The 16,975-nt window shown below is 52.5% G+C and overlaps 8 protein-coding genes across 8 annotated transcripts; 3 read left to right on the plus strand and 5 right to left on the minus strand.

The window, feature by feature from the left end:
• Positions 1–487: 487 nt before the first annotated feature.
• On the plus strand, positions 488–2,010 carry An18g03200 (uncharacterized protein; the record flags this gene model as incomplete). The annotated part of the gene is made up of 4 exons (XM_001398743.3): positions 488–522; positions 594–616; positions 681–1,042; positions 1,111–2,010. 4 exons carry the CDS (start codon positions 488–490, stop codon positions 2,008–2,010), a joined length of 1,320 nt encoding a protein of 439 aa, XP_001398780.1.
• Positions 2,011–2,549: 539 nt separating this feature from the next.
• Positions 2,550–3,803, plus strand: An18g03210 (uncharacterized protein; the record flags this gene model as incomplete). Its single annotated transcript, XM_001398744.1, has 4 exons — positions 2,550–2,881; positions 2,942–3,381; positions 3,447–3,613; positions 3,666–3,803. 4 exons carry the CDS (start codon positions 2,550–2,552, stop codon positions 3,801–3,803), a joined length of 1,077 nt encoding a protein of 358 aa, XP_001398781.1.
• Positions 3,804–3,971: 168 nt separating this feature from the next.
• An18g03220 (uncharacterized protein) lies at positions 3,972–5,573 on the minus strand (the record flags this gene model as incomplete). Its single annotated transcript, XM_001398745.1, has 1 exon — positions 3,972–5,573. One exon carries the CDS (start codon positions 5,571–5,573, stop codon positions 3,972–3,974), a length of 1,602 nt encoding a protein of 533 aa, XP_001398782.1.
• A 435-nt stretch (positions 5,574–6,008) lies between these two features.
• Positions 6,009–7,401, plus strand: An18g03230 (mitochondrial 37S ribosomal protein uS5m; the record flags this gene model as incomplete). Its single annotated transcript, XM_001398746.3, has 2 exons — positions 6,009–7,047; positions 7,106–7,401. The coding sequence occupies 2 exons, from the start codon at positions 6,009–6,011 to the stop codon at positions 7,399–7,401; spliced, it is 1,335 nt and encodes a 444-aa protein (XP_001398783.1).
• A 339-nt stretch (positions 7,402–7,740) lies between these two features.
• On the minus strand, positions 7,741–8,384 carry An18g03240 (uncharacterized protein; the record flags this gene model as incomplete). The annotated part of the gene is made up of 2 exons (XM_001398747.3): positions 7,741–8,061; positions 8,211–8,384. 2 exons carry the CDS (start codon positions 8,382–8,384, stop codon positions 7,741–7,743), a joined length of 495 nt encoding a protein of 164 aa, XP_001398784.1.
• An 805-nt stretch (positions 8,385–9,189) lies between these two features.
• Positions 9,190–11,315, minus strand: An18g03250 (uncharacterized protein; the record flags this gene model as incomplete). The annotated part of the gene is made up of 5 exons (XM_001398748.3): positions 9,190–9,535; positions 9,584–9,965; positions 10,019–10,144; positions 10,192–10,365; positions 10,421–11,315. 5 exons carry the CDS (start codon positions 11,313–11,315, stop codon positions 9,190–9,192), a joined length of 1,923 nt encoding a protein of 640 aa, XP_001398785.1.
• A 531-nt stretch (positions 11,316–11,846) lies between these two features.
• An18g03260 (hypothetical protein) lies at positions 11,847–12,471 on the minus strand (the record flags this gene model as incomplete). The annotated part of the gene is made up of 3 exons (XM_059745707.1): positions 11,847–12,032; positions 12,109–12,155; positions 12,453–12,471. 3 exons carry the CDS (start codon positions 12,469–12,471, stop codon positions 11,847–11,849), a joined length of 252 nt encoding a protein of 83 aa, XP_059605655.1.
• An 851-nt stretch (positions 12,472–13,322) lies between these two features.
• An18g03270 (uncharacterized protein) lies at positions 13,323–16,174 on the minus strand (the record flags this gene model as incomplete). Its single annotated transcript, XM_059745708.1, has 4 exons — positions 13,323–13,794; positions 13,841–13,909; positions 13,964–15,998; positions 16,087–16,174. The coding sequence occupies 4 exons, from the start codon at positions 16,172–16,174 to the stop codon at positions 13,323–13,325; spliced, it is 2,664 nt and encodes an 887-aa protein (XP_059605656.1).
• Positions 16,175–16,975: the final 801 nt, after the last annotated feature.

Raw genomic sequence — 16,975 nt, forward strand, 5'->3', positions numbered from 1 at the left:
ACTTCAAGAACAGAACCAGTTCACCTCCCAATGGAAGTTAGTCACATGAGAGGTACACTACAAGAACCAGAATATTCCCCGACTATGCAATGCTGGTTAATGTTATCACCAAAAGGAGTGAGAATCAATCCATTTGGAGGTAATATCTCGCTGTGTATCGTGGACCGCAGTGGGTGTACCATACCAAACGTGACGTCGTTACCCGTAAAGTATGGGGCAGCCGCAGTTCCCAGGCAGGACATCCAGGCATTCCATCCATCCTGAACTTACTGCCCGCCTCCATCTCCATCTCCGTCCCTTAACCCCCCTCTTCCCCTCCAATCTCCCTCCTCGTGATAATTCTTGCCCGTCCTTCCTGGCGGAGTTCCTGGATGATTGCGCTCTCATCCCCTCAAACCCATTCAATCGTCTAGTTACATCCCTTCCATCTCCTTCTTTGTCCGACCAGTGATCAGGGGGAGTGTGCGTGTACTCCACATCATCAGTCATGGCTTCCCAGACTCCGGCCGTTGTCATGGACAAGTATGCCATTCACCATCCCCATATCACACAATACTTGAGCATCCGCTAACTTGCACGTTCTCTTTGTTCAGCGGTACCGGTTATTCCAAGCTTGGTAGGTCTCCTGACAGCTTCCACGTGGAGCTCCGCCGGCAAGCTCCAGGCTGACAAGTCTCCAGGTTTCGCCGGTAACGACTCGCCCTCTTTCGTCTTTCCCACCGCAATTGCGACCAAAGCTGGTGCCGGAAGCGCTGGCTCCTCCGCTGCCGGTAGACCTCCTGTTGCGAACAAACCGTCCTTCCTAGCTAGCGGTGGTGGGGCAGGCTCCCATCTATCCGCGAAGCGTGGTACAGAGGACTTGGACTTCTTCATTGGCGATGAAGCTCTGGCAGCGGCCAACGGGCCCGGTTATGCGATCAACTACCCCATTCGCCATGGTCAGATTGAGAACTGGGATCACATGGAGCGGTTCTGGTCGAATTCCATCTTTAAGTACTTGCGCGTCGAGCCGGAGGACCACTACTTCCTCCTCACCGAGCCGGTAAGACCCCTCGATTCCTTCCAATGGCTCTTCGCGGATGCAATGCTGATCGGGTGTTGTAAACAAAGCCCTTGAACCCCCCGGAGAACCGTGAGAACACCGCCGAGATCATGTTCGAGTCTTTCAACTGTGCCGGTCTATACATTGCCGTCCAGGCTGTGTTGGCCCTTGCTGCCTCGTGGACCTCCTCGAAGGTGACCGACCGCTCTCTCACCGGAACGGTCATCGATTCCGGTGACGGTGTCACACACGTTATTCCCGTCGCCGAAGGCTACGTCATCGGATCATCTATCAAGAGTATACCCATTGCCGGTCGCGATATCACCTACTTTGTCCAGAGCTTGCTCCGTGACCGCGGTGAGCCGGATAGCAGCCTGAAGACGGCTGAGAAGGTCAAGGAAGAGTACTGCTACGTGTGCCCCGACATCGTCAAGGAATTCGCCCGCTACGACCGTGAGCCGGACCGCCTGCTTAAGCACACCGTGACTTCGCCCAACGGCCGGACCGTGAGCATCGATGTGGGCTACGAACGTTTCCTGGCGCCCGAGATCTTCTTCAACCCCGAGATTTATTCCTCGGACTTTTTGACCCCCCTGCCTAATGTCGTCGACGGCGTGATCCAGTCTTCCCCCATCGATGTGAGAAGGGGTCTTTACAAGAACATTGTGTTGTCCGGTGGATCTACGCTGTACAAGGACTTTGGACGGCGTCTTCAGCGTGACATCCGTCATCTGGTGGATGCACGCATTCGGGCGTCGGAGGCGCGCAGCGGAGGCGCCAGAAGTGGTGGACTGGACGTGGCGGTTGTGACACACAAGAGACAGCGCCATGGACCGTGGTTCGGAGGTAGCTTGCTCGGACAGACGCCGGAGTTCCGCAGTTACTGCCACACCAAGGCAGAGTACGACGAGATTGGTCCTAGTATTGTGCGCCGCTTTGCGCTGTTGGGAGGCCCTGGCAGTTCGTAAATATGTGGTTCCGTCTATAGTTTAACTTGATATGCTGCTGCCTTGCTACCAATATCCGGTGATAGTAAATAGATGACGGTTGTCTGTTTGTCTTGATTTTGTATATACTAAATGTATGGTTACGCGTCTGCTATAGGTCTGATTGCATCATTTAGTCTACTACTACTGGTAGATACTATCTCGTATACCTCGGTGAATGCCGCTACGGTCTCCAAAATCAAGAAACAGCCCAGTGTATTTCTAAGCACTACTCGAATACTAGCATTTCTAAGCAGGAACCTAGCAGTAAGCACCAGTAGCACACTACTAGTATAGTAACTAACATCACACCATTCAGCATGCAGCGATCCCTGCTCACAAGCAACATAGACCTACTCTAAACCGACTAGACGCCGCACCATACATCCCCCCGCATATAGCACAATCGAGAAGTAGTATAAATACCAGCGTCATACTCCCTTCACACTTCCCAATTCCACAAACCACTAGCACCCAATTCATCTCTCTTCACACATAGAACCCAAGAATAAACCACAATCATGTACCCCAACAAGTCCCTCATCCTCACCAACATCCCCACGGGCCTCCCCACCCCACACAAAGACCTCACCCCCCTTCCCCGCCCCCTCGACATCACCACCCCACCCCCAAACCCACACTCCCTCCTCACCAAGCTCCTCTACGCCAGTCTGGACCCCTACATGCGCGGCCGCATGCGCCCCGCGCACATCAAATCCTACAGCCCACCGTACCCCCTCGACTCGCCCATCACCGCCTACGCCGTCGCCCAAGTCGTGCACTCTACGCACGCATCCTTCAAGACGGGCGAGATCATCTACGCGCGTCTGCCTATCCAGGAATACAGCATTCTGTCTATATCCCCAGCCTCCACCAGCGAAGCCGGAGGGGAAACATGGACGCTGGAGAACAGCCTCGACGGGGCAAACAGTCCCGTGCAGAAGATCCCCACCCCGCTGCCCTCGGGGATTGAGCTGTCTCAGTACGTGGGCATCCTGGGAATGACGGGGTTGACTGCATACGCAGGACTGTTTGAGATTGGGGAACCGAAGAAGGGCGAGACGGTGTTTGTGAGTAGTGCTGCCGGGGCGGTGGGGAGTGTTGTTGGCCAGCTGGCGAAGCGGATTGGGTGTAGGGTGATTGGGAGTGCGGGGGGAGAGAGGAAGAGGAAGTATGTGGTGGAGGAGTTGGGTTTTGATGAGTGTTTTGATTATAGGGTTGAGGGGGCGAAGGAGGCGTTGGGGAGGTTGGCTGGTGGAGAGGGTGGAAGTGGTGTGGATGTGTATTTTGAGAATGTGGGTGGGGAGCAGTTGGATGCTGTGTTGGAGGTTATGAATAATGGCGGGAGAATTGGTGAGATTCCCTTTTCCTTCTTTGTGAATGTTGGGTTTCGGGGGTATGCTGACTGATGATTGCAGTGGCTTGTGGAATGGTCTCGCAGTATAATCTCAAGCCGGAGGAGCGGTACGGCCTCAAGAACCTGTATAATGTTGTCACGAAGAGGCTGCGCATGCGCGGGTTTATTGTTGGGGATAAGGATATAGGGCCCAAGTGGATCAAGGAGAGGAATGAGAAGGTTACTGCTGTGAGTAATTCATCTTCCCCGGGAAGAAGAACACCTGCTGACGAGCGTGTAGTGGTTGCAAGAGGGCAGTATCAATGCCAAGGAGGATATCACGGTTGGCATTGAGAATGGTCCCGAGGCGTTTGTTGCCATGCTGCGCGGGGAGAACTTGGGCAAGGCGGTTTTGAAGATTGCAGACCCTGATTTGTAGACTGAGCTCATTTTATTAGTTCCGTAGCATGTCGAAGAACCAGCATGATAGTGAAGTATAGATGAAGAGAAATCTGCAAGCTGCAAATGGTATTGGCTCATTGTATATACGCGTACTCTATCAGTCATGTCCCCTTTTTAAACCACCAACGCCATCAAATATATGAATCTAGGCAGACTCGGGTATACTCGTCTTGTTCAGAATAGCAACTCCCTCAACATGTCCCGTCTGCGGGAAGAAGTCGAATCCCCGGATGCTCTCGATCTCGTACCGGATCTTCTTCTCCGTATCGCCTTGCACCATGACAGCCACGTCGCGCGCCTGTGTGTGCACGTTGCAGCTGACGTAGACCACCCGGCGCGGTCCAAAGGCCAGCAACTGCCGGAGAAAGTCGTCACTGCATCCCTTGCGCGGGGGGTCAATCACCAGCAGAGTCTGGTCAGGAGGGTAGGGCACGTCCTTGAAAAGCGTGGCTGCATCTGCGGCGGCGAACCCAGTGTTAGGGAGCTTGTTGTCGCGAGCGTTGTCCCGCGCCGAGGCGATGGAGTCGCCAGCAACGTCGACGCCCAGACTGGACTTGAATAGCGGGGAGAGGGTGATGGTGAAGAGACCGGAGCCGGAGTAGGCATCCAGAAGGTATTTGATGGGTTTGGCGTCTTGGTCGTTGTTCGGGGGCATAGCGTGTTGGCGGATGAACTCGGTGAACCCAGAGAGGATGGAGTTGTTGTTCTGGAAGAATGCGCCGGCTTTGTTGGTGAAGACGTAGTCGTCGACATATTCGATGCTGGTGGCGTTCGAGTCGGTCACGCAGCGCTTCTCTTCAATGTAGGTATCCTTTTCGATGCGGATGACGTCGCCGGAATCCTGTCCGGGCTTGTTGATGGGCGCAGGAGGGTTCTCGCTGTCCTGCTCTTTCGGCACGCGGCTGGTGGATTCGCGCATGAGAAGAGTGGCGCCTTTGGTGTACTTGCCAATGGTCTCGGCCACGCGCTTGCGCTCGCTCTTTAATCCCTGTCGGACAATGTCGGTACCCAACGGGCAGTCTTCGATATCCAAATCCATGCGTCTGTTCTTGAAAGTGAAGCCAATCGGAGGCACCTCCTTGTGCGGCTCGCGGGGCCCCTTACCCCTCCTCTTGTTTCCGCCAGGAGCTGCAAAGTGCGGCGTGAGCTTCGTCCGGTAGCCGTATTGCAGCGGAGATGGGAAAGTGTCGTCGATGGCGGGAATCAACTCTGGAATCAAACCAGAGAAGTTGGCGTAGGCTTTCTCCACGATGCGCTTCTTGTGGGCGAGCTGGTCTTCGTAGGACATCATCTGCAGCTGGCATCCCGAGCACCGACCGAAATACTGGCAACCAATGCCGGCATCGTTGCGCTTAGGGCCAGGCTCAATGACCTTGATGAAGTCCGTCATGCTGTAGGACAGAGAGGGGAAGTGCCGCACCACCTTGACCAGAACCTTGTCGCCGGGGACTGTGAAGGGAACGACGTAGACATGATCCTGGTTCTCGGACAATGCTAAACCATCACCCGTTGATGATACATCGGCGACCTGAACTTCAATTTCGGTGAAAGGCTCGGGGAGGGTGGGTTGCGGGGGCGTGGAAGCGTCTTCTGTCTCGAGCTCGGTTTCGGGCTTGTGTCTGCGGAGGAGCTGATCAATGTCGGTCTGGAGGACCTCGTCGAAACCACTGCTCTTGTTATCGCGGGGAGCCTTGACTCTCTTACGCCGCTTTGCGACGGTGTCGGGCTTCTTGGCGGAATTCTGCATGGTGGGAGGATTGAAGGCTAATTGCGCATTGCGCGGGCGACCAGATTGATGGAAGAGAGCCAACCGTTGGACCTGGTGAGGAACGCTGGTTGGGAGTTTTCGCAGAGTATATGATCGCAGGGACCGCAAGGCAAACATATATGAATCCCGAACTAGTTAATAAGTAAAACGGAGGGATTGTGAAAGTTGAAGTGGGAGGAAGAAAGGGAAGTTGGAGAAGTGGAGGAAAAGGAAAAAGTGAGTGAGCAGGAAAAGGCGGGCGGGGATTGGCTGGAAACGACCCGCTGAGAATTTCACTCGAACTTCAATGTCCTTCCCTTCGCCGTCTTGAACTTCCCCGTCCATCACATCTTCTACTCCTCCCTTCTCCACCACCCCGGATTATTTGCTCTCAAGTGGCCTCTGCTGGCCAGAGAGCTCTTCTTCCGCTTCATCATGAGTCTCGCACGTCCGGCCCGATGCCTCTTCTGCAGCTTCTCGCGTGCGGCCTCCGCCGGCCCTCGCGTGCCTAGTCGCCAGTTCCACTTGTCATCGATACAGCTCTCCGATCGGAAACCGAAGGTCCCTGAAGTCAACAAGGCCCCCGAAGGAAAGACCCTGGATGAAATCTACCGGGAAGTGAAGCTCGACGACTTCAAGCACTACACCGAGGAGGAAAAGGCCGCCCTCCGGGAAGAATACTCGCCCGAACAGATCGCCGCCATTGAGGCCGGTGAGAAGGCCATTGACCCCAAAGACCTGGCTGAACAGTTCCGTCTTCGTCGGGATCCCATGAGATTGAAGTATCTCGATGATTTCTCGGTCATTGAACCCGGCGTCGACAAGCACGTTCGCGCCCCCAAGTCCAACTCCGACTACAACGCGACATTCAAGACCGAGGATGATTTCATGGAAGACTTTGCCCGCTTCTTCGCCGAATCATCGGAGGATCCCCAGCCGGCAGATTTCGTACGATTCCTCGAGACCACCCGGGTGACTCACGGCAAGGAGGAGAACGAGCTCAACGGACACAGCGCGCTCGCACCCAATCTCTTGAACGATGGGGAGACCTTGGAACACATGGGCGACGAGGTGGTGGCAAGGCCGCAATACCGCACAAAGACTGGGGAGCTTACGTTCTTGAACCCCGACGAACCCAACGAGGCGGAGAAGAGACTCTTCCAGGTCACGGGCTTCGGTAGAGATTACCTCAAGTCTCTGTACATCAAGGACCTCGTTATTCGCCGTGTCAGCAACCAGACTCGACTGGGTAAGGTCCCAAGTATGTCCGTCGTTACGGTCGCCGGTAACCAGAACGGTCTTATGGGTATCGGAATCGCCAAGTCCGATGAAATTATCGATGCCTGCCAACAAGCTCGCGCTCGGGCTGTCAAGAACATGCAACCTGTGCCGCGCTACGAGAAGCGGACCATCTTCGGTGACGTCGAGGGCAAGGTCGGAGCTGTGCAGTTGAAGTTGATGCACCGCCCCCCAGGTACGATTGTCCGAACCCTGAAATGTTATTTCAACGCTAATGCTTAATGTTCCCACAGGTTTCGGTCTCCGCTGCCAGCATCTGATCTTCGAAATGTGTCGTGCGGCCGGTATTCACGATATCGCAGCCCGTGTCAACCGCTCCAGAAACCCCATGAACACAGTTAAGGCAGCCTACGAGGCGCTCATGAGCCAGCGCAACCCCGAGGATATTGCCCGTGCCCGGGGTAAGAAGATGGTCGATGTACGGGGAGTGTACTATTCCGGAAGAGGCATTCAACAGGACATGTATGCTCGCCCGGTTCGTGATCGGGAACATCGTGAGCGGCCGTCCCGGGAAGCTCGGCGAGCTTGAGGTTGTGGATTTATTCCCATTTTAAAGACACAAAGAAAGATATATCTCTCTGGGCACAGCACTGCATACAGACAGCAGCAGCAGACATGTTCTTTTGCGTCATGGGCGGTGTATATAATGTTTTCCCTTTTTCTCTTTTTCTTCTGTTCAGATCTTGTATTCTCAGTCTAAACATGTATTTGTATCCACCAGCATCAAAGCAATACTCAATGATTGAATAACTCTAGAAACCATAAAAGAAAAGACAGGGGTATATCATATATCACACCATCTATCCACCAACAACCCAAACAACCATACACCCAAGAGAAACCGAAAAATAAAAAAATATCCATAAATTCAATACCTCCCAAAACTCTCCCCCTCCGCCCCATACCCCCCATACCCTCCATCCCCATACCCATACTCGACCCCCTCACCCTCCTGCCGCTGCATCATCCCCGAATACCCATCCCCGTCCTCCATTTCCTGCATCTGCATCTGCTGCTGTTGCTGTTGTTGTTCCTCACTCTCATTAAAAATCTGCTGTTGGAGAACAATACTATACACGCTCGCCTTGAGCAGCGTGCAGACCGTCGCGGTTTGGCGTTCCAGGCCGCGGAGCCCGTCGAGCGTAAGGGTTGTGGGGTTTTCGGCGAGTGTGGAGAGTTTGGTTGATAACTATACCATATTCAAATATTGTTAGTATTGCAGGGAAGAGGAGTGGTGGGTCGTCATCTGTGCTTGAAGGGTGTTTGTAGGATTGGATATATTTTAAGTGGATGAGAGGATTGGGAGTTGATGGGGTTTGGGTTTGGGGGGAAACGCACCTTATTCACATTCCCTAATAGACGAGTATATTCATCTAGGACTTCTTGTTCGAGGGAGCTGACGAGGGGGTTTGTGGTGCGGAGGAGAGGGTTGGGGGTTTCTGTCGCGGAGGAGGGGGAGGGGTCTTCGGTGTGGATGGCGGAGTGGTCGTGGTCCTGGGGTGGGGAGGACATTTTGATGGGGGTTCTTCTTGTTCACTTTCTCTTTTGAGTGTCCGTGATTGTGTATTGGGTAATTGTTGGGTTGGTGGTTGTTTGGGGTATGTTGTTGTTAAGGTAGGTGAAATGATGTTTGGATCTGGTTTGGTTTGTTTGGGTCGCGGCGGATGGGATTCCGTCGTGTCTCAACTCGACTACTATGTAGCTGCTATGTCTTTCCGAGGGGGAGCGTACTACGGAATACTAGAACATGAAGAGCAATAATCTAGAAAATACATATAAATTCATAAACATAATCATGTCCATAAGGCACCGGGCCTGTCCCATCGGACATCCAAGCATCAATAAGTCGCCCACAAATACAGAATAAAGAACAGAAAGCATCCCCGACCAAAACCAGTCCCTGTGTCAGCAGGCCAATTGCATAGTGACCTCTCACACCACTGTTTTTGCTCAAAAGATCTGTTTGCTAAGGTACAACCGAAATCGCTAACGCCGTCTGCTGCAATAACTGTGATAGAATCAAAAGAGTCAAACTGATACATCGCTGCCGCATCAAACCATAAAGTGACAGCCGAATATTAGCCCATGCATGAGGGGACGCAGTCATAGGATATCAGCATATATCGATAACCACCCTGTGTATAAGAGAAAGAAAAGCAAACTCCCAATGTCAAACTTCCGATACTCCAGGTAATAGCTGTAAGATGGTGAACTCCGTGTAGAGATCTTTCATGCATCATAGTCGTAAAATTAGCCTCGAACAATACGAGGTATGCTTGGGCGGGCAGAAAGCGCTGGTGGTGCACGATCGGGCCATTCACATGTCTCCGTCATGGTGAAGGGTGACGCTGTTGAACTCCTCGAACGGATCGGCTATCTCGCCATTCGGCGTCGCAAGACCTGAATCCATCGGTACACCCTTCATCTTGGTCGTGCTGGATCCACCAATATCGACACTCGCGCTCTCCTTGACATTGCGGAAGTTGAGAGTATCCGTTCCACGGCTCTGGTGGGGGATCATTGGCGGCTTCATATGCCGGATAAGCGCCCACTGCGTCTGCCGGAAGAAGGGATGGGTCTTGACGTCCGAAGCACCGGCTCGAGCTCCAAGGCGCTTGGTCTCATCCTTGATGAGCAGTTTACGAATTAATGATTTGCAGAGGCTGCGAATGTTAGCAACTGTGTGGTAAAGCATGACCGTGAGAGCTTACTTGGAGGTTGGCTGGGCCGCTGAGTGCTCGGGGAATTGCACCTCATCTCGCAGGATGTTGCCAAAAGTAGCATTCCTGTTCTTGCCCTTGAACGGCGTCGTGCCGTACAGCATCTCGTAGATCAAGATACCAAGCGTCCACCAGTCAACGGCGCTAGTATGTCCGCAACCCTTGATGACCTCGGGTGCAATGTACTCTTCCGTACCGACGAATGAATTGGTTCTGAAGTCGGCAATGCATGACTTGGTGTCAATCGTCGGTAGAGACGTTGTGGAATTGCCACTCCGCGCCGGGATCATTGTAGGCGCACCGCCCGGTCCGGATTGCTTCGACAGATCAAAGTCAGACAGCATAATGTGGCCAGACTGGTGAAGAAGAATATCTAGAGCAATATTGTCAGCACTCAACACCTCTTTTAACTATTACAGTACATACTTTCTGGCTTTAAATCACGGTAGATGAAACCCATAAGGTGGAGATATTCCAAAGCAGCAGTAACTTCTGCCGCATAGAATCGCGCAGCATCTTCGGAAATGCACTTTCCTGGGCGGGTTTGAAGAGCTAGAAGAGTCAGCAACAGTCAACATCCTGGCATACGTCTTACACACCTCTGAAGAACTCGCCACCACTGCAGTATTCCATGCACAGGTAGAGATAGTCCTCGGACTGGAAGGAATGGTAGAGTGTAACAATGAATGGATGGTTGCTGGTGGCGAGAATTTCCTGCTCGGCCAATGCCCGCTTAATCTTGTTCCGCTTGATCATCTCCTTCTTGCTCAGTACTAGTCAAGTCAGCATACTTCGCCAATAGACAAGGCCACAGACATCAAAACCCACCCTTCATAGCATAGAGCCGGCTCGACTTCTTCTCCCGGACAAGGTACACCTTGCCCACATCACCCTTTCCGATCAACTTGATCTTATCGAAGCTCCCCGGTCCTACCTCCACATTGCGCACCTTGATTGAGTTGGAACTATATGTCCTGCGGAAGGCAACCGAATCCCGAATCTGGCCGGGAGTAGGAATCTTACTGTGGGGACCAAGTTTCGGCACGGCAAGATTCACATCTTTGTCGGACGCCACCTCCACCGTAGTGACTTGTGGATCATCAACCCCAGACGGCTCCAGAAGTTCCTTTCCAGCCTCAGCCGTCTGCGGACGTTCGTCGGACCCACCACGGGCAAACAAACCCTGCGCATTCGGGGCAGAAGCAACACGACGGAGCTTACGAGCCAATTCAACCTTGTTGGCTGTAGTGGCTTGCTCGGCAGCAGAGACCCCGTCCACCTGCAATTCGGGGGTATCGGGAGGGGAGGACGGCACCGAGCCATCGTTCCGATGCTGTAACGAAGGCTGGCCCTGGTGGACAAAGTATGGATTGGCCGTTGCGGTCGGGGAGACGCCTTCGTCTAGCGGATTGCCTTCACTGGCAACGGTGGTTGAGCGATTTCGGCCGATAGTGGGAAGGAACCGGGATTGTCTAAAGCCGGATTTGGCATCTGATTTTGCAGGTGGTGAGGTGTTGCCATCGCGATCACGCGATTCATTGTTGTGGTGGCTGGCATGGGAAGAATTGCTGCTGGAACTGTTGATGCGAAAGAAATTCTTGATTCTGGTGGGGAAGTGGCTCGAATCGTTGGAATGCTTCTTGGAGGCCAGGGAGAGACTGGGAAAGTTCCCGCGTTTCTCGTTCGTCACGGAGGACGGACTGGAGGCGAAAAGTTGTGTCATGCCGGTGACTGCCTGGATTGAGTCCAGGAACGTGGCCAGGTACTCGGGTTGAGTTTGGTGATAACGAACGGGGCAGGTAGGCGATGAAAGATAATAATTGCGACGGGAGGAAGGGGGCCCCAGTAACGGGCCAGAAGCCGCGGGGGAAATTGGTAGGCGGTGGTGCTAGTCGCACCAGAAACTTGGATTTAGAGGCACTTCCAGCCCGGGAACGATGGGGGTTTGGTTGTGAATGGACAGACACCTCGGCTACTAGACCGCGGGCGGGGAGAAACGCAGCGTTCGCAGAGGTCGCAAAGGAATCACAGGAAGAAAGAACAGAAGTCGAAGAATTGAATCCCCGAACCGAGACGGGCTTTCAAAGAACAGAAACAGCAGGGGAAGAAGAAGAAGACAAAAGAGAGAGAGAAAGCGAAAGGGCCGGAGACGGAGTGGAGACGTGGAGGGAAAGTTGGAATGGCACAGCCTGGGCTTAGTCACGCTGCCCGGCATGATACATCATACGCCTCCATACCGGGTTTAGTACGGTCACTAGTAGTGTTTCTCACCGTCACTAACCATCCGCACTAAACCGTCTGAGTAAATAGTAAGAACTACTAAAACTAAAAGGAGAGCCGATAAAGCCCGATAAATGTCACTTATCACCGTAGTATCGGCTTGTCGTATCCATCTGCTATCAGCAATCCAATCTATTCCTTCATCCCAGCCCAGATCATCCTATCCTTCCTTGGCTCGGTATGTAATCGGTAATCGGTATGCATATCCGATGTCACAGACTCACAATATTACTTACTGTAGTATTGTCTGCCATTTCAACTTGTCCCTCAAATGCCTTCGTTCCTCTCGTACCTCGTAGTTAGTCACTTATTATTAATTGACTAAGTCATCTTAAGATCCGATCGGCTCTCTCACACCAAAGCCAGCCAGCGCTCTCTGCAGATTGGCCGGTGCCTTGCCACATTCTGGACTTGTTCGATTCAGCTTTAGAACTTCCCATGGATGACTCGCCATCCCATGGGCCTGCCAGCGCGTCTGATAGGACCGTCAGGCACTCCGGCCCTTCTCCCCGAAACTTGCCCACTTGTCTCACCGTGGGTCATTTACAAAACATGGAAACGGTCTGGCTTTGCCTCATACTAACTAAAAACACAGCCATCATCGCCGCTGTTGTTGTTGTTGTTGTTGCTGTGCCTTATTTTGTTACTTACGTTATATACTAAGAATTTATTACATACATTTACAGTATCCTCACCACTCACACTTTCATACACTCACTTCACACACCCTGCTGGTCACAGGTATACCTTCTTCGTCTTGTTCTCCCTACTGAGTCAAAACCAAGAATACGAGATGCGACCTCACATCTTTTTGCGGGGTGTGGCGGAGGACCAACCAGTCAGGCGACGGATGCTGGATGTGGGGGAATCCATCATCCACGCAAGGGGAGCTCTGGCCTCCTCAACTACAGAGTAACGATCGACTCTGTTTTTCCCGTTGTGCACCTGATTCTTCAGCAATGAAATTATCTTGGCTTCGAGAGAATTTGGGCTGAAGCCAGAATCTCCCAATCGCTACTGATCTATACCACTCCCTACTGTACTCATAGGAGCAGCTTTACCAGTGAACTCAACACCGACTGCATCTCGTTAATTAACTACTAACTACTATTCCCTGGGTTTGGCTGCATCAGCATAAGTTAGACTGGGCTTTCCTCCACAACGACTTTTGAAAATAACATTTTTCCGTCATACCATGCTAAAACAATCCCCCATTCTAAGATATACTCCAACCGTAAGGGCCCGACTCTGTGGAACGATAGGTACCCTTGAATACATGTAATACAATGATGCCATACGGCCATATCTCCAACTGCTTGCCCCAATGCCCTTCGAACCCTGCTCTCCAGGGCTCACCGCTGATTGCTGGTGGTCATCTCACCCCCGTTTATCGGTTCCAGACAGAAACGTATATGTGGACGCCGCGGTGACCTCGCTCTAGCCGACTCTATCATGGCTTTCCAGCTTGTTTGGCTGGTCCAGGAGCCTCTTTCCCTCTTGGCCCGGGTCCAGCATGCTGCTTCGAGTTTGACGTCCTTCCGCTGAACATATACATTCCACCTTCGGTCATGTCCGTCGGTGCACTCCTGTTCTTACTGGGTGCATTGCCTACGCCTTCGAAAGGGGGCAGAAACCCATGCGCATTAACATTCTGCGAGACAGCCAAGGCAGCCGTTTTCTGGAAGGCTAGACCACGGTCCTTGTTGAAGTACTGCGTCAGAAGCTGGGGGTACTGCTGTCTCATCGCGTCCACGCTTGTCTGCCTCGCCGGTTCAGTCGGGTTAACCAACGTTGGGGGGCTGCGTGGCTTGTATATCGATGGTCCTCCTGGTGCGCCCAAATTCTGCCCTCTAGAACGTTGAGGACCTGGTGAAAAGGCTTCATCCGATACGATGGGATGCTCAAATGGACCACGGGGTCTGCTGCGAGACATGATCAGCCTGCTTGCCTATGCTTCAAGATGCTTACTACCTTTTGGCCATCTCTTGAATCGCCCTCCTTTCTTTGATTCTTCGTAGCTTTTTGTCACGTCGGCGCCTGCAAACTTAGTACCTTCCAGGGTCACTGCCAGTCAAGAGCGATAGGACTTACTCTCCTTGATGAACGGTAGCCCATGAGTCCGTCGTTGACACATACGATGATATTGATTGACGATCATCACCCTCTTCCAGCTCTGTCGCACTCATAAACGGGCCCGTTGCGCTGTGCAGTCCAGGCCTTCGCAGCTCCTTCCCGGGCTTCCAGGCCTTGGTTGAGTGTCGCATCAGAGGTGCATGGGCTTCATGTTTGTCTGATAGTTCCTTGATGGCACCCGCCTCACTTTCCGCGCGATTCTTGCGGTTTTGTCTGGCAGGCACAGCGGGCAGCGGCCCGCGCGGCTCATGAAGCTCATCTCGCCTTTGTTTAATTAGATTGGAAGTAGCAACTGATAGTTCCCTGAGGAGCCCATCAAGGGGTTCGCCTCGACGAGTGGCCTCCTCAATTTGATGATGCACCTTCTCAACGTCTAAAGCGGTTATCTTCGTCGGTGTTTTCCATCCAGCAGACCCGTCAGTAGTTCTCGATCTGGCCTCACCATATGTCTGGACCTGTTTGTCTGACCTTTTGGGTTCGACCCGTCGTGTCTCCATTCCGCGTGCGGCATGCGAAAAGCCAGCATCCTTAATCGAACTATGGTTTGGATGTACATCTGTTGGGCAGATCGTCGTATTGTATGGATGGATGTCCGCTACAGTATGTAGTGGCATTGATGAGTTAACTGTCTCATTTAGGGAGATTGACTGCGAAAGCGCATTTGCTAGTGGCAGCATCGAAAAAGCTGGAAGCGCAGAAGCGGAGCTGGGTGTGCACAGCGAAGGTCCCATTAGAGATGGACTACCTGTGAGGCTGCTGGCGAAATACATTGAGGCGACATTCGAGGCATGCTGCTTGATTGGGATTGTTGTGTTAAATCTTCCAGAAACCCATTCGAGATGTTCTCTGTATATTCTAACCGCATCCAACTCTCTCACCAGGCTCATTCGCTGATCAACTAGAATCTTCTTGGCGCTTGGGTCGAGATCCCAACTGTGCACAGCCATATATCTGTCAATACCTGATAGCTTGCTGGTCAGAGACTCATGCTCCTTCGCAGCATCTTCCAGGGACTTTTGGTATGTTGGTGCTTGCGGAGTGCTGACCATCATTGGTTGGCTGAGGGCTGGGACTTGTCCACCTGCATACTGATGCCATTGAATCCCCAGAGATGGGCAAAGAGGGTCGTATGTAGGTGGAAGTTGGCCAAGAAACGAGGTCGCCCTGCCGCTACTGGTATTACTCTCCGCGGAAAAGTCAGAGGTCGAGGTAATAGTCGGATATGGCTGGGCTGCTGGCATGGAAGGAATCAGGGGGCCTTGGGTACCAAGAGTTGGGTACATATTTGGAGTCCACGATAATGGACCATCTCCAAAGGCATACATAGGGTAGTCCGAGGCCCCTGGCATAACGTCGGAGGATGGTAGGGCGATTTGAGGCATTGGTAGGTTATCCATCGCCCATGGAAGACTGGATTGGGAGAACAGACCAGTGGTAGCTGCGGTAGACAAAAGACTCGGCGCCTGTCCATAGCCTGAGAAGTGATTGTCAATTGCAGAACCGCCCTGGGCCAGTATGGTACGTAAATCATCGTGACTTTCAGCAGGCTGCGGTGCAGCTATAGAAATGTCGACACTTGCGTTGTTATCTGGCAACAGCACTTGTTTATTTTCACGTTTGTTTCTGTTGACATCTCGCAATGAAGACTTGGATATTTTCTGATCACTGGCTCGTGCACTTATGCTGCGCACCGGCTGCTTCGCCTTGGGGGTAGGAGACTGTGGTTCCATTGGAACGATTCGGCCCCCAGCCGTGACACGCTGATGCTTCGGGGATGTATGCTTCTTCAGGAACTGAGCAAACCCGGCATCGGCGTGTGCCCGGATGCTTTGTGGAGGGTCACTTGGCTGCCGAGAGGGATGAAGTACAGAGTGCTCTGGAACTGATTGAGTCCGTTCGCTCTGGCGTGACAAAGTAGAGGCATTCCTTGACCGGTTGACTGGCTGCTCCGACAAGACACTCGTACTGGTCTTGTGTTGTCGAAGCACGTTATCTGGTAATGAAAAGACGGCTGTGTAAGCAAACTTGCTTCTTCGTTTCCAGCATTCACTAGTATGCCTAGATAAAAACGAAACACTTACGTCCAATCGCCTGCTCACTAAATTTGCTGAAGTCTATTCGTCCGTTGTGGCTGAGGGCCAGCAGAGTGGGAATGTCATACTTGACCATGGCTGTGCCTAGTGGATACAACACACCGATGGATGCGAGATAGGAACAATGAGCAAGCAGCTAGTGGCTTTGAGTGAAAGGTTTGAAAGAAATGTATAGAAGCAGCGGACTCTGTCCCTTATCCAGGCAACGTGCTACAATGAAGAGTTGACTGTATCGGAAGTTCTGATAGGAATGTCTTCATGCACAAACTTGGAAAGTGCGCACGCGACTCGTGGCGTATGGCTCTTGCCCGTGGGATGAGCAGAAAGGAAAAGGAGGAGGAGCCAGTCACCCAGTCACTCTAGGCACCGGCGCGCCGAAAGTCACTCAGTGCGAGTCTCATGAAGTTTGTTTGCATGTACGAACTACATTGCCTAATCGAGTGCAGTGGATCACTGGTTGAAATACGTACCAAGCTGGGTGGACCACAATTGGCAGTGGCGGACTCGAACCGCCCAATTAGTTTAGGTGGTATGGATCGCAGGAGGAATCAACACGAAGAGGTAGCTCTAGCAGCTAAGAGTCTACAGTGGTGATGGTGATGGAAAATGTAACCCGTTAAATGATAGAGATATAGACGCTCGAAGCAGCTCAACGAGAGTGATACCACAAAAGAGCAAGAAAGAAACATCCCATGGTCTAGGGCCTGCAGCATTCAAGCAGAACTAGATTCAAGCAGGGCTCCAGTTGTTGGTAGCCCGGTCCAACAGATTTATTGTATGAAGCAACAATGGGTGCCATTTTTGGCTCATCAAGAAAAGCTAACCATTGGTAGGAGAAGTTATTGGGATGCTAAACGCGATGCCGCAGGGTGTACGT

Source organism: Aspergillus niger (assembly GCF_000002855.4).
Source record: "Aspergillus niger supercontig An18".
Lineage (NCBI taxonomy): Eukaryota > Fungi > Ascomycota > Eurotiomycetes > Eurotiales > Aspergillaceae > Aspergillus > Aspergillus niger.